Source organism: Cavia porcellus, unplaced genomic scaffold, assembly GCF_034190915.1.
Source record: "Cavia porcellus strain 051 isolate PalLab524CR breed Dunkin Hartley unplaced genomic scaffold, mCavPor4.1 scaffold_32, whole genome shotgun sequence".
Classification (NCBI taxonomy): Eukaryota; Metazoa; Chordata; class Mammalia; order Rodentia; family Caviidae; genus Cavia; species Cavia porcellus.
The window spans coordinates 46,263,839-46,285,224 of record NW_026947515.1 but is presented as its reverse complement, the minus strand read 5'-3'; the positions used below and the strand labels follow the sequence as shown (position 1 = coordinate 46,285,224).

Below are 21,386 nucleotides of genomic sequence, written 5' to 3'. Positions count from 1 at the left end.
TTTTAAGAGATTCTCACTGATCATTAAGCTGTGAAGTTTGAACTTGAATTTGCCATTCTGCAAAATCCGATTCCTAGTGTGTTGGGTTTACAGAAATGCATAAGGACAGAGAGTCTATTAACATTTTCCTTCTCCACAAATCCAGTGATAGATAGCTAAGCCTCAAGGCCTGATCTGTTATAACTTGATCTGCTTTGTATATGAGTAAGTATGTATCAGTATTTTATGCAGATTTGAGATTTTAAAAATATCCAGGACAAGTACGAGGGGATCAATTTCTAGAGACAACTGCATATTGATATTCAAAATGAGTGCACTAACATTCCACCAGCCTACTAAGAATATTAATCAGAATGGCTGATTCTCTAGAGAATGGCTGGGAAACATGAGCACTCAGTTTTATTTCAAATTCTATTGCAAACTTAGCAATTGTTAGATAATGAATGTGTTATATTCACATGTAGTCATGGGTAGAAAAACTGAAGGCAGAATGTAATAACTCAAAATGTATTCTTTTCATACTCATCTATATGCAATGTCATACATTTTCATGATTTAATTCCCTCATATATACACCAGCTTATACATCTTCGGAGAATATTACTGACACTAAATTGAATGGTGCCTCATTTCTTTGGCGGTAATTTTTCTGCTGACTCACTAATTACTCATTCCTATACTTGTGTGTATGAATTACCTTAAGTAACTCCAGTAAATTTTGCCTTCTTTTTCAGCTTCCTGGATATCCCCGAGTCCACCTGAATTGTAGACATAGAAATACCAGGACTCTTAAAGTAATACATACAAATTAATAGGTTTTGTTTAGATTTATGATATAATCTGTCCAGGTGTGAGATATTTTTTAAAATGTTTTCATATTCTTTTTCATGAAACAGCACTAATGAGCAACAAACAATATTCTGACAGCATGAGTGACAAAAAGATTGCATCCTTACCTATCATAGTCATGTTCCTAAAGGTTTCACCCATCACATCTCTGTAGAGCTTCTTTTGGGATGGACTCAGCAACGTCCACTCCTCATTGCTGAAGTTCACAGCCACATCCTCAAAGGTCACCAACTCCTAAAGGATCATAAATATATTTCTCAATGGAAGGTTGAGACCCCAGGTTTGGGATATCTTAAATTCTCTCCTAGAAATCTGAATCAAAAGCAAAGTGTGGTGGTGCATATCTATAATCCCAGCACTCAAAAGGCTGAGACAGGATGGCATCAATGAGGTCAGGGCAATTCTAGGCTCCATAGGGTGTTCAAATCCATCTGATATACATACAGAAAGCTTGTCTCAATAAAACAAAACTAAACTAAACAACTAAAACCAAACAAAACAGCTGAATGAAGACTGATTTCTTCAAATTTTAATCCATGTCTTGGTCAGTAATTTTGTGTATATACACATTTTTGAAGACAGCAAATTTGATGCTAGATTGCAACTCTCTGCAAATGTAACAGCCAAATAGGAACACTGATTCTTGTGCTGAATCATGGCAAGATTCCTCGTGCACTGTCTCTAAAGCAGAGCTCACAGTAACAAGCCTACAGGACCAGCAACCACAAAGCACAGAGGCAGATAAATATCCCACCAATTGACTGGAATGCCAAGCAAGCACCTTCCCTCCCAGGTCAGCGGTGGTGGTTTGGCAAATTGAAGCCCTTCCAAGGGGAAAACAAGCAGAAGCTCCTGAGATCCATCCCATGCTGGAATTTAGGACACTGGGAAGCCAGTCAAGCACCACTTCTCCCTGGTAAGCAGTGGCAGTCTGTCAGACTGCAGCCCTTCCAGGGGGAGAACCAACAGCAGCTCCTGAGATCCATGCTATGTTGGAACTTAGGATGCTGTGAAACGAAACAACCAGCCTGTCTCCCTACTAAGCAATAGTGAACCTACTGATGCACCACCTAGAATCAAACATCCCACTTCCCTACCCCTCTTCTTCTGTCACCCCCCATTAGCAAATTGGAACCAGAAATCTAAGTGCCTCCTGGGAAATAAACCATAGCAAATAAGGGGGACTTCCTTCTACTATCTCTTTGAAGGAAAATGGTTTTATTATTGTTTTACTCTATTCTGATTAATAATATTGCTCTATTCAATATTTTGTTTTGATAAGTTCTATAATGTTCTGTATTTCATCTCATTTTGATATATGTGATTAAGGAACAACTATTACAAAGATAACAAAATATACTGTGATACCTATTACTGTTATCCCAGTAACCCGTTGTGAAGTTGTGTACCAACTTCACTGTATGACCTTAGTTGACCTTATGCTGCCTTGTTCTGTTGTATTTTACCAATTTCAAAATTAAATTAAAAATCTAATCAATCACTTTGATAGACTACAGATGATGTCTCTTCAAATCTCATTTAGGCCAATGAGTACTTTGTTCTTAATATACTTAAGCAGCATTTTGAAACATTAATTTGGATTCATAGAACAAAACATAAATAACATCAAATATGATATATAAATAATAACTCAAGTGTTAGGGAAAAACAGCTGTATTTTAAAAATATGTATATAAAATGAAACCAGGCCCAAGCTGTAAATTATACCACACTGTCACCAAGTGATCACTTTCAATTCAAATATAAGAAATCTATCTTGGGATGCTGGTGAAGGATTTCTTCCTTGAATTTGGGGCTATCCTAAGTTACAGAGCTGTCTAAAATAGACAAACCCTGATTGAGACACCGAACAGACAAAGTGAAACTTAAAAAGAGACTGCATAAGACACCTTTGGTTTGTTTTTAAAAAATTATAGCCATACAATACAGAAAAATTCCAACAATATTCAACACTTTCTGAGAAACAATGTGGATCTCTTCCATACTACACAGAAAACACTTTCCTAGTTGGGTATTGAGCTCAGTGGCATGAAGGACTGCCAGGAAAGCATAGGTCATTCATTTGATCCTTGGTACAAAAAAATTGAAAATTTCACCTTCATGACACTGGGGCATAATTAGAGATAATCAAATTAGATCTCAAGTATGGAATACAAAAATCATGTGTTGACAGGGATGTGGAATACTGATTGTTGCCAGAGCTGGTGTTGATCACCTCAATGAAGCAATCAGAACCCAACTTTACTTCATACTTACTCTAAAAACTACCTGACTTTCAGTGAAGACGCTCTCTGTTGTATGTCCTGCTATTTGCTGCCTGCATCCTGTCAGTCACTTCCACATCTTTTCCACACTCCTCTGATCCATCCAAACAGAAAACACTTCATGCCTAACTATTGATATCATTGCAAAATTTCTATTTGGGGCTTCTCATTTACACCAGTTTGATATGTTCATTGTAGAGAATTTCCATATTTAAACTATCTATTAACACCCAAGTTACTAAACCAGCTCTTAATTCAGAGATGACACCTCTATTCCTTTCCATTCAGAAGGATATCACATGTATATGTCCATGCAAATGCCTAAATTTTGGCATTTTCCGATGAGAATTTAACAGGTAGCCCTTTCTGGAATTTCTCCTTCACAAATTTTTACCCTCTCCTTGATAACACTTTCATATTTGCTTCATTTTTCTCAGACTTCAAAACTCTATGGCTGTTTTCACAAACCTAGTCTGTGAGTATGGGTGACACCTAAATAACTAAGTATGTTCAGAAATTATTTTGCAATGTTCAAGAATACACAGGAGTTCACCAATTGTTTAGGAAGCCTTTCTCCACTGAGGCACACTACTACATATCTCTGAATTCTCAGGACCTTTGTCACTACCTGTCATGAGGATAGAAATAGGAGAACATACTATAAATTTAGGAGATCACTATAAATACAAAAAAGGCCAAGTTTAAGTTGAGCCATTGTGGCTATGAGGCCCTGCATTACATACATTAATAAACTCTGGACATTCCAGATCAGCTGCTCTGAGGAAAGAGAGCATAGACCTAGCTCATTACTGCTCTACAAGCTACAAAAGCATCATAGTCAGGGTCTTCCCAAGCTCCTCCCAGTGCCTAAGATGGTGGACTTACCAGGCTAGCAGTGAATTTCAAAGATGATACTTGTGTCTGCTGCTATCATAGTGAAGCCAGGGTTCTGGTGACCCCAAATTACCCTTGCCAACGGCAAGAGGCAAAAGGGATAGTGAATGACCCATGGCCAAAGCTGGAGGACCTCAGGAGCTGAAGATAACTAAATACCTGAGGCTACCAACACCGGAACTACTCCTAAACACTTGGAACTGGTTTCGCCCAATCCATCCTATTTCTGGGCTACTATCCACAACCTCACTATTCCATGGATCCAGGATCTCTCAGGTTCTTTGCTAATCAGGCCACAGGACATCAAAAGTATTAAATGAGATCCAGCAAGCATTTTGCTACCAGTGTTGTACTCAGAACAGGTAAATCATGCTGAGACACCAGAACAGACAGAAGTCACAGCCAGCAATGGCCCACCTCATTGGACAGTTCATATAGCCTGCCCCTTCATCACTGATTGACTCCTGCTCTATTGACCTCCTTCTGAGTCAAGAATAAACAGAGAAAGGAACCACTCCCTGCAAGAGAGGATCCCAAAAGATAGACTGTAGTGCAGAGACTTCTGGAGCTGCCATTCTTCTACAGTGGTGAACTCAGCTCGACAGAGGAGTGTTTGTATTGAAGAGCTTTACCTCAGACTTTTAACTTTTAAATCCATTTTATTTCAAGGAAAAAAGAACACATCAACTAAAATTAAATTTCAAAACATATCAATCAGGGGGCAACAATGGTATATACATTGCACATTGTCATCCCCAGATCATTCACCCAGAGCACAAGACATCTGTACTCAATTTTCCAAACAGTACTGTTACAGGGACGTGAGTTATTTAGATACTATTGGCATAAGACATGGCTAGGTCCCCCAAGGAGCCCATGCAGGAGACCAGATACCTTGCAACTATGGGGAAGACTGACACCTCATGCTATGGGCCAAGGCTCAAGACAAATGATAAGCAAATTCATCCATATCCTAAGGATTGATATTCTAAATAGTTCCCTAGCACTCTGAGGAAGTCAGGAGTCACCATTTAAAGAAATGTATCCTTATCCTAAAGACTGACATTCTAAATAGTTCCTATCATCCTGAGGAACTCAGGAGTCACCCTCCCAAACCTAAGGGAAGAGATACAGCTGCCTAAGAATGCCTGCTTTCTATGTGACTCCCTTCCTCCTTTGTTCCCAATTTAATCAACTTTACCTGAACTTATAATCTTATTGGCTACCATAACTCTGTCCCATCTTATGCCCATCTGCATTGTGAGTTCTTAGTTTCCCCCACCTTAAACTCACTTCACCACATGATTTTACTCTATAAAGGTCCCTAGAATGCACAGTGTTTGGCAACCTGCTCAGGATACCTTCTCTCTCTCAGGCAACATTTTTTCTCTCAATAAGTATATTCTTCTCTTAATTTCTGTTGTTCCTAAAATTCATTCTTGGACTTTACAGGACAAAAACCTAATATCAGACATAGTAGACAGGGAGATTCATTCCAGTATATCAATATCAGTATAAACTTTTCTCTTTCCTGAAGTCAGAGAAATCCAGTAGTGTGTATCACACATTGTTGATCTCACCATGCCATGGATATTTGCATTGAAGGTTTTATCCCTGCCTTTAAGTGCTGCTTCTTTTTCTGAGACTGAAGTGATCTGTAATTTTGGTTATGGTATTGAAAATGCATTAAGGAACTGACTCAAAATATTTCTTATGAATGGTTTACCAACAGCCATGGAGGAAGACAGATAGCAAAAATTCTTTGTTTTGATTTCTTCATTCAAACCAAAGGATGTACTTGAAAGAGCTTTGCCCTTCAAACAATTACAGGACCTCATGGTTGTAGTTCAAGGTGGAAGAATATGAAATCAGGGATACTTACTCATAAGGCCACTTCCTCTTTTCTCCTTGAATACAACTTCCTCTTTCTTTCCCAGAGGCCGAAAGAAAATTCCCATCAGCTCCTTGCATGACATCAATGTCCCCTTCAAGCACCACATCCAGTCAAAAGTCACATATACCCCATAACCCCATAGTCATTGGGGGGGGCAACCCTTGGTGGGTGTGGGCTCCTCTCCACATTCTTTAAGTTAAAGGCCACTTTTACATTGCTTATATTCTGCTTCTCTACTGTGCTAATTTATCTCCTCAGTAACTTCAATAATCTAACCCACTTTAAACTGTGAGAGTCGACCCCCCTGCTACAACCCCCTCCCCAGAGCGGGGAATGAAAGGGTTAACTCCCTAACTCCCTAGAGCGGGGAATAAAAGGGTTAACTCCCTAACTCCCCAGAGCGGGGAATAAAAGGGTTGACTCCCTAACTTCCCAGAGCTATCAAAACAGAGCAGTAAAGAATGCTTCACTCCCTAAACCTTTCCCAGGAGATAGTCAGAGCGGGGCCAAAAGAAATGTCTCTGCTAGTCATTAACCACTAGATGTTCTGTTCTCTGTAAAGATAGAGATAAGCAAAAGAATGTACTGTATAAACAGGACCAGGGAGCACCTGGCACTCTAAGGTCAACCCAAGACCCTCGGTCTCCATGGTTACTCAGCCCCAGACCCTCAAATCAGCATTAGCCAGGTCCTGCGCCGCTCAAAATTAACCAATGCGATTTGCTTCTGTAAACTTACTTGCCTCCTGCGTGTACCTTTAAAAACCCTACACAAATTCCCCTCGGGGCCCCTCCGCACACGTTTGCCTGAGGGACCCCATGCGCATGGAAATAAACTTTCTTTTCCTCACCAAGAGCTGAGTCCTTGGGGTCTCTTTCCCTGCGGCGTTGGCCCTAACAAAACCTATCTCACGACATGATTTTATTCTATAAAATCCCTAAAAAAGACAGTCCTTTGCTACCAGCTCTGAACCCCTCCTGTTTCTCCCAGACAGAAGCTTTCTGATAGGATTTTTGGTTTAGTAAAGAAGAGAATATAAAATCAAAATGGCCTTTATTCTAAGATGATGGAGAGAACCCCATGAAGACTGGGGTCTGGCTTTTTCTTCTGGAAATGTGTGGGAGGCATACATATAGGTTTTGACTTGGGTGGTGCTTAAAGGTGGCATTGCTGATACACAAGTAGCTGATTGAGATTCTTTTCTGGCCAAAGGTAGGTTGAATAGGGGAGGGGAAAGTGACTTCAAGGTAAAAGTCACCTATTTCCACCTCATACTTCCAAAATGTCCTATTTAGAGCAAAATACTTTCACTTTTTTCTCTCAATAAATATATTCTGCTCTTCAACTCTGTTGTTCCTAAAATTCATTCTTGCACTTTAGAGAACACAAACTCATACCAGACATATAAGGTCAGGAGTTTCATTCCACTATATCATGGTGTGGCTGCCTGTATTTCTAACTAACTCAGCTGTCTGTAACTTTAAGAATTGTTTATCAATTTGACTTGGAGTAATTGTAGCAAATAAAATTTTCTTAGTGGATATAGAGAAATATATCATTAAATTGAAAAAATGATTATCACAGTTTTTCTACCTAGCATCAGACAACATTTTCAACTTTCAAGTATGTGGGAAAACAAAAAACCAACTCAGAAAATAGCAATCCTATAAGGGACAGTATATCATTCACTGTAATACCCATGTTATCTGCAGGTATTTCATAGATCACAAAAGAAATATTGAGCCTATTAAATACCAAGTATCAGTTTCAATAAATGTGCTCATAGCACTGCATCACTGAAAACTGTGATTTTTTTTTGTATGAGAGATTGAACTCATGTCCTTGTGTGCTCCAGGCAGCTTCTTGTATCACTGAATTCCATCCCCAGAATCAACAACTTTAGATATTAAATATGACTATTAACAATGTTTAATTTGCCATTGACATATTTAGTTATAAATTTTGTAATCCTACATTTTTGCAAATGAAATGATTTTATTTCCTTGCACTTCAAATTACTTTTGTTTATAGGTACTGGCGATCAATGTTACAACCTAGCACTTACAGGCAGACATTTCTGCCTGCTGAGCTTAAGTCCCTGGCCTGTATTAATGAATATTTTTAAATGTATAAACATCACTTTATTCATTCAAATACTATTGTGATTTTAGCAAAGGATGTCAATGTAGACAGAAATTGATATACAATCAGAGAAGAACTGGAACCTCAAAGAGTCAATGCAAAAAACTAAACACAACAATCACTGCTACAGGCACAACTGAAGAATACCAGACCTGAAGGTGAAGATGCAGTGACAATGTCTACATGCTCCTGAAGAGAAAAACAATAGTTTGAAATGTACTGCAGTTTCCACCACCTGCTCCAGGAAGTCTTGATAGGCCTCAATTACCATACTCAATGACCAGAACAACTGGACTATTGTTCCCACAAAATGCCTTGGCTCTTTCCACATACCTTTTCTAGCTGACTTGTTCCCCTGCTGAATAATATTAGTTAAGCAGCTATAATTTATAGGTTGATTGTAGTCTGAGACCCACACTGTACCCACATTGGGACTTTCCTGTATAACTCCCCTGACAATAGGTCTGTGGCCAAACCCTGAAGACCACTCCAGAAAATTCAGGGCTATTCTTCTCTCTTTTTTTCTAAGAAAATTTTTGAACTTCATTTTGTGACTTCATTTCTCAATGTTACTCATTTGACAGTAAACAGAGCAGGGCTATATTTCTCTTATTTCAATTTAAATATGAAATGTCTGCTAAAGGCCATGTTCCAAAGCCTGAATTTTAAGCTGCTTGTTTGCCATGAGTTTCACATTTCCATGAGCTTTTAGAAGTCCTCAGTCTAGTGAACTGCAAATGTTTTGGAGGAAGGAGGTCACTGTTGTCCTGTAGCACAATAGGTGCCATTCCTAAGTCTGTGTTTGTCACTGTCTCCTGGATACCTGTACATGGCCTTCTTTCCTCTGCAGCATCATTCAATAATTCTCATTTTACATGAGTCAACTTTCACTCAGCTCTATTATTGTTTTTTTAAAATACTTTTTCTGTCTCCTTGGTTGTTTAATTTTTTCATTTAATTTTTTATTTAAAGACATAGTCTCTCTTTGGGGTTCTGGCCAGCCTTGTACTGACTATGTAGGTTAGGCATCTTTGAATAGATGGCCATTCTCCTTTTTGAGCTTCTTCATTGCTGGGGAAAAGAGGTGGGCATTATAGCACATGGCATTTGTCTTTTTTCTCCTCTCCTTTTCACTACTATTCTTTCATTTCAGTGCCACTGTCATTTAATCCTAGTGTCTGCTTGTGTCAGTAAGGTTTCTGCAGCCTGAGTTGAGTTTGTGAACAATAATATAGGAAACCAAGCAACCCAGTTGCGAAATGTGGAATTTCATTAGCAGTTCTCAGGACCACTTGTATACAGAACCCCTACCCAATTTCAGTATCTAAAAAAGACGCTCTGAACTGGAAAGTTAGAGATGTTTTAAAAGATAAAATCACAAAAAGATCCTGTTGGAAATCATTTAGCTAGAATCTTATAATAATTTTTGGATGACAAATGTATTCTGCTTCTTTTGTTGAGCAGGTTAATTTTTTTCTTTAGGTACAGCTCATTTTGTTTTTCTCCTGGGACTTATACCCTGTGTGATTTTCCATTTTTCTGAGTGAAATACAGGGCACTAGTTAAATGCAAAGCTCAAGATGGCATCTATTATGTCAACCTACAACACAGCTAAGTTACAAGCCTCAATATTTTCTAGGGTAAAAACACACATATCTATAATCCCACACTTAAGACGCTGAGAGAGGAGTGTTGCTTTGAGGTTAGGGCAATTCTGCACTCCATGAAGGGTTCAAAACTAGCTGATATACATAGAGAAAACTTGTCTCAATAAAACAAACCTAAACTAAACAAATAAAACCAAACAAAACAGCTGAATGGAGACTGATTTCTTCAAATCTTAATTCCATGTCATGGGGATTAATTTTTGGTATATAAACATTTTTTGAGACAGCAAATTTAATGCTCTATTGCAACTCACAGCTAATGTAACAGCCAAATAGGAGCACTGATACTTATGCTGAGTCACTGCAAGAGTCGCTGTGCACTGTCTCTACAGCAGAGTTCCTAGCAAGAGCCTGCAGGACCAGCATCCATAAAGCACAGAGGCAGACAAATATCTCATGAATCACTTTGATGTACTAACAATGATATCTCTTCAAATCTCATTTAGGCCACTGAGTCCTTTGTTCTTAATATACTTAAGTAGCATTTTGATATTTTAATTTGGTTTCATAGGACAAAACATAAATAACATCAAATATGATACATAAATAATAACACAAATGTTCATGGAAAACTGCTGTATGTAAAAAATGTATAAAAAATGAAACCAGGTATAAGTTTCAAATTATAGCTCATTGTGACCAAGTGATCACTCTCCATTCAGATGTAAGAAATATATCTTGGGAGGCTGATGCAGGAGAACTTCCTTGAGTTTGGGGCTAGCCTAAGTTCCAGAGCTGTCTCAACTATAGAAACCCTGACTGAGACACCCCACAGACAATGTGAAACTTGAAAAGTGACTGCATACGACACCTTTGGTTTGCTTTAAAAATTATATCCATACAATATAGAAAAATTCCACAATATTCAACATTTTCTGAGGAACAATGTTGATATCATACATAGTATATAGAAAACAACTTCAGAGCTGGGTATTTAGCTCACCAGCATGAACACCGACCTAGCAAGCTTGAGATCATGAGTTCAATCCCTGTTACAAAAAAAATTCAAATTTCACCTTCATGACACTGGGTCATAATTAGAGAAAATCAAAATTAGATCTCAAGTGAAGAACACAGAATTCATAGGTTGACAAGGATGTGGAATACTGATTCTTACAAGACCTGGTGTTTTTCACCTCAAGGAAGAAATCATAAGCCAACTTTATCTTCATGCTTACCCTAAGAACTACCTGACTTTCAATACTCTCTGTTTATGTCCTGCTATTGGCACAATGCATCCTGCCAGTCACTTCCACATCCTTTCCATGCTCGTCTGATCCACCCTAAGCAGAAAACCCTTCATGACTAAACTATTGATATCCCTGCACAATTTTAATTTATGGCATCTCCTTTAACCACTTAGTAAAGTCCATTGCAGAGCCTTTCCATATTTCAACAATGTATATGATCAACCAAGCTATTAAATCACCTCTTAATTCAGACATGACACCCATATTCCTTTCCATTCAGAAGGATATCACGTGTATATATATGTTCATGCAAATGATTACATTTAGGCATTTTACCATGAGAATCTAACAAGCAACCCCTTCTGGAATTTGTCCTTAGCAAACACACTTTTCCCTGCTGTTGATGACACATTTATATCTGCTTCATTTTTCTTAAAATTTAAACCTCTATGGCTGTTCTCCCAAACATCGTCTATGAGCACATGTGTCACATAAAGTATGTTCAGAAATTCTTTGCATTGTTCTGTATAATACACAGAAGTTCATCTCCTGTTTGGGAAGCCGTCCTCCACTGAAGCACATCACTACACATCTTTGAATTCTCAGAACCTTTGCCTCCACCTTTCATGAGCATGGAAATACGAGAACATAATATAAATTTAGGCGATCACAAAATACATAAATGCATAAGTTTAACGAGAGCAGTTGTGGCTATGAGGTCCTGCATCACAGACACTTAGAAACTTTTGGCTTTCAGATCTGTTACTAACAGGAATGAGAGCAGAGACCTAGCTTATTACAGCTGCACCCAGCTTGAAACCACATCAGAATCAGGGTCTCCTCATGCCCTTTCCTGGGCCCAGACTGTTGGAGGAGCAAGGGCAGCAGGCAATTTCAAAAATGGCATTGTGGCCTGGTGGTATCACAGTAGCAACAGAGTTCTACGGACCCAGAACTGTCCTTGCCCCAGCGAGAGGTAAAAGGGACAGAGAATGACTTACTGCTAGCACTAGAGGATCTCAGGGTCTGAGGCTAAGCACACAGGCTCTAGACAGCACAGCTGCTTCTCACCACTTGTTGTTTTTTTTAATTTTTATTTTATTTTTAGTCTTTTTCCTTTTTATCAGTACCGGGGATTGAACTCATGACTGCCTGCTTTCAAGGCAGGCGCTTATGCCGCTGAGCTAATCCCCTGGACCCTTCTCACCATTTCTAACTGGTCTCAACCAGATTCCACCCCATTTCACTGCTCCCATTCCATAACATCACCATTGGGTAGTTTGGAGGTCTCCCAGGTTCTTTCTAAGCAGTTCACAGTGAATAGAAGCAAAAAATAGTGGTCTAGCAAACATCTAATGCTCCCTTTTTTGCCCTGGCCTTACAATTGAGGCCATGACACCGGAAGACACCGCCTACCTTGGCCCGCCTGATTGGACAGTTCTCAGAGCCCGCCTCTTCATCACTGATTGGCTCCTGCTCTCCTGCCTGCCTTCCCCACCAAGAATAATTACAGAAAAAAAAAAAAAAAACCCACCCTGTAACTGCGGATCCCCAGTGAAAGATGGTGGAGGCTTCTGGAGCCTGCTATCTTCTGGAATGTTGACCTCAGCTCGTCTGATGGGTATTTGCACTGAAAGTCTTTACCTCAGTCCTTGTTTTTTCTCCCAAACCCATTTTATTTGAAAGTTAAAAAGTAAAAAAGTGGTCCAGGGATTTAGCTTAACCGCCTGCCTGGCAAGCTAGAGGTCATGCATTCCATCCAAGATCTGGCTACCACAAACTGTGCTGCTATAAATGTGGGTGCACTTTGGTATGATGATTTTTATTCTTTTGGGTAGATACGCAGAAGAAGAATACCTGAGTTGAGTGGGACCTGTAGACCTAGTTTGTGTGGAATCTCCACACTGATTTCCACCGTGGTTTCTTTACCACCAACAATGGAGAAGGGTTCCTTTTCCCCCCACAACCACTCCAGCATTCGTTATTGCTTTATTTCTTGACCGTAGGCATTTTTTCTGGGGCACGGTGACATATCAGTGTTATTTAATTTGCAATTGTAAAATGACGAGTGATGCAGAACACTTTGTCACATATTTATTTGCTGTTTCTATTTCTTCATCTGAGTACTGTGTATTTCACCTCAGATGCACCTTTCTACACTGGGTCTTTAAATCTGGGAAGACTGAAATTTTTTAGTTTTCCGTGCTCTCAATAGTAATACTTTGTCTGAGGAACGGTTGGCAAACATTTTCTCCCACGTTGTGGGTTGTCTCTTCACTTTGTTAGTGATTTCTCTTGATGTTAAAACGTTTTTCAGTAGGGTGAGATTCTCACTTAATTCTCTTTGATTTTTGCTGTTCAATCCATGTTTTCCTCATAAAGTCTTTGCTTACATCAATGTCTTCAAGAGTTTTACTTACTCTATCTTGCAGCAGATTTAATGTTTCTGTTTTAATATAAGATCTTTCATCTATTCTGATCTTAGCTTAATACACGTTGAAAGATAATATTCAGAAGGTATAGAGCCACTTTTTCCAGCACCATTTATTAAAGAGACTGCTTTTTTTCCAATGACACTGTTTGGCACCTTTGTCAAAGATAAGATGGTTTAGTGATCTGGGGTTGTTTCTCCCATCTTCTAATTTGTTCCTTTGATCTTTGGGTCTGGTTTTGTTTGTTTTGTTTTTTGTCAGTACCACACCTTTTTTTTGAATCACAATACCTTTATAGCATAATTTCAAGTCAGGGATTTTGATGAACCCTATCTTTACTTTGTTGCCCAGCATCATCTTTGCTACCCTAGGTCTCTTCTGGTTCCAGATGAATTTTAGGATTTATTTTGTGTAATTCTTTGAGATATGCTATGGTGTTTTGATTGGGATTGCACTAAATCTGTACAATAGCTTTGGAAGTATGGTTATTTTCACTATATTGAATTTCCCTACCCAAGACTATGAGATAGCTCTTCATTTTAGAATATCTTCTTCAATCTCCTTGTTGAGAGTACCGTAGTTTACAGTGTAGAGGTCATTTACATCCTTTGTTAGACTGATTCCTAAATATTTCATTTTGTTGGATGCTATTGTAAAAGTTATTGTTTCCTTGATTTCTCTTTCCATGAGTTTTTTATGCTTGTTTATGAAGTCTATTGATTGTTGAGTGTTGCCTTTGTAACCAGCTATATTACTGAATTTGCTTCTTTAACTAGAAGTCTTTTGGTGGAATTTTTGGGGTCTTCTAAGTAGAGTATCATGTCTTCTGCAAATAATGATAGTTTAAGATTTTCCTTTTCTATCTTTATTCCTTTTATTTCTTTCTCTCATCTAATTGATCCAGCTAGTTTCCAGGACTATATTGAATAAGAGTGGAGACAGTAGACATCCTTGTTTTGTTCCTGCTTTTACAGTGAAAGCTTTCAGTTTTTGTCCACAGTGTATGGGGTTGACTGTTGGTTTGTAATAAAAGGCTTTTATCAGATTGAGATAAAGTTCATCTCTCCCAATTTTTGTAGGTTTTTTATTATGAATAGGTGATGGACTTTGGCAAAATCTTTTTCTGCATCTATTGAAATGATCAAATGATTTTTGCTTTTGGATTTGTCAATACAGTGTATGATATGTATGGATTTATGTATGTTGAACCACCGCTGCATCCCAGGGAATAATTCCACTTAATCATGGTGTAAAATCTTCTCGATGATATTCTGCAGTCTGTTTGCCAGTATCTTATTGAGGATTTTTGCTTCAATGTTCACTAGGCAGAATGGTCTGTAATTCTATTTCTTATTTGGATTGTTCTCTGGTTTTGGTATCAGGGTAATGCTTGCTTCCAGGAATGAATTGAGAATGACCATTTCCCATTCGATTTCATTGAATTTTGAGAAGTGGTGGTGTTAGGTCTTCTCTAAATTTCTTATTTATCCCTGCCATTTCATGGCTACCCCTGCTTTCTTTCAAGGGTCAGTGGATTCTTTCCATAATGGGCTGCAAATGTTTTCAGGATTCAGGTTCAACCTTCCAGGAATAAAAAATCCACTGATGTCAGAAAATATTCTGAGAACAGGCCAGGGCGGGACACAACAGAACAGAGATTCGGAAGTCTGTGTTAGAGGCAGCAGACTTCACTTTCATGATTTTCACTCATTTCTATTAATTTTCCACCTAGAAACCCAGTACATGCACACAAAAGGAGAATAGTTACTGTGTAAAGTGAAGACATTACATTTAAATGATACTAATGGTGTGCAACAGAGTAAAGATGAAATAAAAGCAAGCATCAATTCTCCAAGACAAGCTTGCTACTCATTCCAACTCATAAAAATGCTGAATTTTGAAAGTGATCATATTGCCCAGCATGGGGGTGACAATTATTGCTGAAATGGAACCAAATTCCCAATTCAATTAAGCATTTCCTTCTGAGGAGGCAGGAATACCCGAGGACTTCACACTCTAAGTTCCCCTTGCAGTATAGTTCCTTTGTCACTAATCGGCACTCAGCTCTTCAGGATTTTAATATTCCTAGAAGTCATATATTCCCTAAAGACTGGTGATCCATTTTTAACACCTTTTTGGCTTCAGAAATGTGTAGGATATTACTATGATCGCTTCTATATGTATACACTGCATCCATGTGTGTTGGAACCCATGAACCAAGTCAGGTCCCTGGATCCTACCTCTCAGTTTCTGAAACTGTTCTCTGGCTTCTTGGCCTCATAAAAAAGTTTCCTTTTCCTTTTCACTTTTTTCCAAGATATTTATGCTTTGGAAACAGTCAAAACCAAATTTCCCTCATGGAAAAAATGAGATAAAGAATATATTTATATTAAATTCTGTAAGTCAGGTGTTTTGTACCTGTATAAAAGTAAAGAAATAAATATCTAATATAATTCAGCTAGCTGTATGTTCTGAATAATCTTCCAAATGCATCAACTCATTCATCAACTAATTATGTAAATGAGTTTTTAATCTATGAAAACCCTAACAGTTTTTTAGCTTTTTCCTGTTTCAATTTGACTCCATCAATTCTTTGGCGATCAAAACCACATAATTTCCTGTGCAATCCATTCTCAGCCAAGCAGGCATAACTGGCATCTGTTGAGGAATTCATGGCTAAAACAAATGAAGTGCTAGAAACACCGAGACTCGTGTTACATAGTAGTTAGCAAGTTGATGGAGGCCTCCTTTATTATGTACCAATTTCACTTATAAGAACTGACTTAGAAAAGTTATACAGAATACTCACAATGATGTAAAGAGGTGTATAATCATGGTTTCTGAGAAATACTATAATACCCCTCAATATGTTAATAAGGTAGCATATGTTGATAAATTAGCAATATATTTGTTGATAATAACATTTCCATCTGCAGGTAAAGAAAATTTACATGCAACAAAATTTTCAGGAAACTTACAATTATTCTATCTGGAAGTTAATTTTCTGTTGGGGCCTATGCCTAAATATCTAGCCCCAAAAAAGTGCACAGCAAAGGACCAAAATTCAGAAAAGTGGCAGTGCATTGAGGGCAACAGGAAGAGTGAAATCTTCTTTAGAACACATAACTCTGCTAACCAGCCAGCCACCTGTCACTAGGCAGCCCATATTTAATCAGAACAAGTAAAGAAGTGAGTGGACAGTGGTAAAAACCTGAGCAGGCCCCTGGGAGAGGTTCAAGGAACCCACAGAGCAACAGATGATTCTAATTAAGAAACCTATCCAGGAAGTCTCCAGGTGGCCTCAGCCATGGCCTATCTTGTTCCTTATGGTGTCTCCTCATTCTCAATTCAATCATGCCCAGGCCACACCACAGCCCTGCACATGTATTCATATTCAGCCCTTTCCAACATCTCTCACTTTTTTTGTTTTGTTGACTCCCAGGATGGGTAGCCAGCTTAAGGTGGGGAAGCATTAAAGAGAACTGCAATTTAAACTCATCATAGTCCAGCGGTTCATAACAGTAGTCATTTACCAGTATAGCCAGCAATTGTCAGAGAATGTTAGTGATCCTAGCTTCCCCCACAGCCAAGCTTTTACATTGCACCATATCTTCAGAGGCCAGGCTTTTCTGAAGGACATGCAAGGCCAAGCTAACATGAGACCTGCATTAACTACTGTTTTAGTTATTCTTGTTTCTGAGACAAAATACTTGAAGCCGAAGTTGTGAAAGAAAAGGTTCATTTTTTCAGTTTTTGGAGGTTTCAGTCCACACTCAGTTGGCTCCAAGGCAGGTGGGCATGGCTGGGCTGCAGTTCATGGCAGCTGCAAACAGGAAGCAGGAACCAGCAAAAAGCAAGACATACTTTCTTCCTGCCATTATATTACATCCTGGCTCCACCCCTATGTGGGTGTAGCACTAACATCATCAATCCACGTACTGCACAATGAACCATCACAAATGCACCATGCAAACTTATGAAGCCTGGGGGACACAGGCATAAACAATGACATTCCATCCCTGGCCCCCAGGACTCATGTACATCCATTATACAAAAGACATTTAGTCCACCTTCCAAGAGTTGCCAACGTCCTATGTTTCAGCATTGCTGAACAGTCCAATTCCCAAGTCTCCTCCAAGATCTAAGGCAAACTCTTAACTGTAACCCCTGTACAAATGAAACAGGGTTAAACACTTCACAAATGCAAAGGCACAAGGTAAACATTACCATTCCAAAAGTTACAAGAAGGGAAATATAAAGCATTGGAAACAAAAGAAATCCAGCAGGGTGAACATTATGTCCTAGAATTCCATGTTCAGCATCAGAAGCAATCTGGTTGCAAACTCCAAAAGGCTTGGGTAATTCCACCCCCATAGCACTCCAGCGATTCTAACTCCCACAGGTTTCCTCTTAAATCTTCTCCGCTCTATTTTTGCGGTTTCCCTTGAATCATCCACATTCCTGCCTTTTCCAAACTTCTGCAGTCTCCACCGCACTTTTGGCTTCACCCTTACATCTTCACAAATTGCCCTCTCAGGGGCAGACTTTTTGGCCTCCCATGCACTTTGCAATTGAGGTGGATGCCATCTTGCCTCAGAATTTCTGCATTTTCTTGGACCTAAAATCAGCACCTTGTGGATGCCACCAAGGTTTGCTGTTGACTGGAGCAGTACCTATGCTTTTCTGTCTTTTGGCTACAGGGGTCAGTTGCCTGGATTGCAGGGCTCTGTTTACCTGATTGTGAAGAAAAACTTCTCTAAGTTGCCAACATTCTGGGACCTCAAGTGGCCTCTGTCACTGTTCTGGAACATGTCACTCTGCAGCTTTTTCCTCTGAGCAAATTCTTTCACTTTTGCAGTGAGGCTGCACAGGGTGGGGACCCCCTTCCTATGATGCCCTGGGGCCATCTTTCTTATCTCATTTCTCCTCGGGAATCAAAATCTCAACTCTGTCTTGGCAACCCATAGTCTTCCTCTAATTTTCCTTCTGGCCAAACTCACAGCATTGTACACTATCCTGCTGATCTCTTTGCTTTTGATATGCAACATAAATCTGGCTAAAAGCCCCCAACAATATCCATGCCACAGCCTCAAGGTTTGATTGCTTTTTAATTTCTTTTTCAAGATTAATCAGTCCATTACCCTTTGTCTCAGTCTCAGCAAAGTCCATGGGCAGGAGCAAACCTTGAGGTTTGCAGACAAACCTTCTGCCAAGCCATAACACACATCATGTGGAGTCCAACAACCAATGCAGTCCTTCTTCCCAACAAAAACCTCCCAAGCCTGGCCTTTACCATCAGGCCCTCTATCAGCCTTCTGGTCTCCAGAGTTCTGATCAGAATGCCCTCTGCAGAACAGCCTAAGCTGCTCCAGCTCTACGCATCCAGACGACATGTCCAAACGTTTCCAAACTCTGCCCACAAGCCATTTCCAAAGCCTCTCGAAAAACATGGTCAAGTATAGTCACAGCAAATGACCCCACTCCTAGGTACCAAATTCTGTCTTAATTACTTTTTACTTGTTGCTGAGACAAAATACTTGAAACCCAAGTTGAGAAAGGAAAGGTTTATTTCTTACAGTTTTTGCAGGTTTCAGTTCACACTCAGTTGGCTCCAAAGCAGACAGGTATGGCTGGGCTACAGTTCATGGAGGCTGCAAAGAGCAAGGAGGAACCAGCAAAAAGCAAGACACACCTTCTTCCTGCCATTGAATTACATCCTGGCACCAACCCAATGTGGGTTTAGCACTGACACCATCAATCCTTGTACTAGACAATGAACCATCACAAATGCACAATGCAAATGTATGAGGCCTGGGGGACACATGCATAAAACATGACAACTACAGTCAGTTACTTACTTCCTATCAAGGTCACTTAGGTCTTCTCAGGAGTTATCTTAGAACCATGCATAACACCTAATGTCTCTTCTGTCAGTGTCAGCCTCTTAGAAGAGTCACAATCATTGCTTGACCACATTGCTTTCTGTGAAAGCTTGGGAGATTTTTCTCTTGGTGACTCTTCTTAGGCACATCTTGCATTGAAGGTGACTTTTCTCTGTGGTCTCAACATCTTCTTGATGAGAAAACCAGGGACTCACTGAATATCTTAGGATGATGCAATCAGAGGTTATTTTATATCCTGGGTCTCCACCACCCTTGAAGGCCTGGGGCCAAAATATTGGCTATCCATTTAGCTCATCTGTTTCTCTAAGTTTTGGCTTCCAAACCTTAGCTGTCAAACATCCAAAAAAAGTTTTTGGTAACAATACAGTATATTAGAGGCAGTAAGTTTAACATTACTATTTTATCTAAACATGAAACAACTTAGAACATTAAATGAATCCTATTTTCTTCTATCCATGGACATTTTAGCATTTGAATATCTACAGTATTAACAGTTTCATATTTTACATAATATATCAGGAATCAGAACCATACATAGTATTGCATCATGACAATCATGAGATTCTTGTAATAATCTAAATTCTTGTTTTGACATAAAATATCCCTTTTAGTCAATCACCCTTATCTAATACACAAGAAGTTTTTTGTGTATTATTGAACAACTTATTGATCTTTAGTTGAATGTGAATCTCACAAGTCTTTGTTATCAGCAAAGGTGTGCACATGAGACAAAAATCTGTTACCATAAGTAATCCCCACTTTACAATCATGGAGTCTTATGCATCCAGAATTATGAATGTATGAAATACATCATATAGTTGATTACAATCAACTGTCATAACCATGTGAAACCTTTATACAGGCCTCATCAAACCAAAAATATGTATTACTTCATTTGATAATGACCAATGTGAACATTTAGGAATAAATTTCATAAATTTATTTGAGGTGTCTTCTATAATGCTCTGGAGATCATTGAGGTCTCTAATCAATGGACAAAAGCTGATTAAAAATATTACCAGACAGCTGCTTTCTTATTTATCAATCAGAGCTTGGTCCACCAGTCTCACTGCTAAGGGACTTTGTTTATTTATTTATCTTTTAAAATTTATTTTTATTTAAAGAAAGACAAAACAAAACAGAAAGCAGCCATAAATAGTATATACGTTCAAAGAAAAGTATAAACAGTAATAAATCACTAGTTTTTGTTTACATATTGTCCTCTTACAAATTATTGTTCAAGATACAAAAGTGGAACATATAAATGGGAATTCAAACAGGGAGACTGCAAATAGTTCTGTTCAACTATCTAATAAAAAACTAAGTAATATGGCAATCAATTCTATACACTTAAACATGTGTGTATTTATCCATATCTTTAATTATGTTGAGTTTAAACAAACCAAAGCAGATTAAAATCACTCTAATTGAAGATTAATATTATTGCTTGATTTCACATCATGACACTACGGAATCAGCACTGGATACTTTAGTCCCTTTTTTTCTCCTTTAAAGTATTTGCTCATTTCATCATGTGTCATATGTTCTTGTAAATTGTTGATAGGTTTTATGGAAGCATGCATCTTAACATGTGTTACTATCCTTTCTATATTAGAGGGAGAAACAGAACAAAGCAGGACAGAGCAAAACATAATCCTAGAGGTACATAAAACTTAAAAGACATTTAAAACTGCTGTACAAGGAGTTCTACCTTGGTTACTGTGTTGTCTCTTGTTATCATCAATAAAAATGGCTATATCATCAGATAAAGTATAATTGAATATATCAGTGCATAACAGTATTAACAAAAATAGAACTTTGTAGATAGTGTAGAGCTACAAAAACAGATATTAATCAAGTCAGAATGGGTCCTATAGTGAATCATTGCTATTTTCAATATAGTTGTCTACACTCTGACAATACCATCCCTGACAGTTTTGAATATAATAGGCAATAACTAGAAGCAATCAAATAAATGAGATTTAACTAAAATCAGTAACGATATAACAGTATAAGTTATAGAGGGATCTGGTTTAAGTTAACAGGAAATTAAAGATGATTACTGTGCTATATCCTGATATTTTTGGGATAGCTGTCTGTGCCCTCAGATCTAGTGCTTGTCTAAAAACT

General features: G+C 38.5%; 1 protein-coding gene across 1 annotated transcript in view; it reads right to left on the bottom strand.

The window, feature by feature from the left end:
* Positions 1-21,386, bottom strand: part of LOC134474278 (zinc finger protein 431-like) — an 89,099-nt gene that overhangs the window by 7,562 nt on the left and 60,151 nt on the right. Inside the window, exons 2-3 of the mRNA XM_063241676.1 lie at positions 957-1,083; positions 698-758 (exon numbers count right to left, since the gene is read on the bottom strand). Of these exons, the coding sequence (XP_063097746.1) occupies positions 698-758; positions 957-1,083 (188 nt within the window). The remainder of the gene's footprint in view (positions 1-697; positions 759-956; positions 1,084-21,386) is intronic.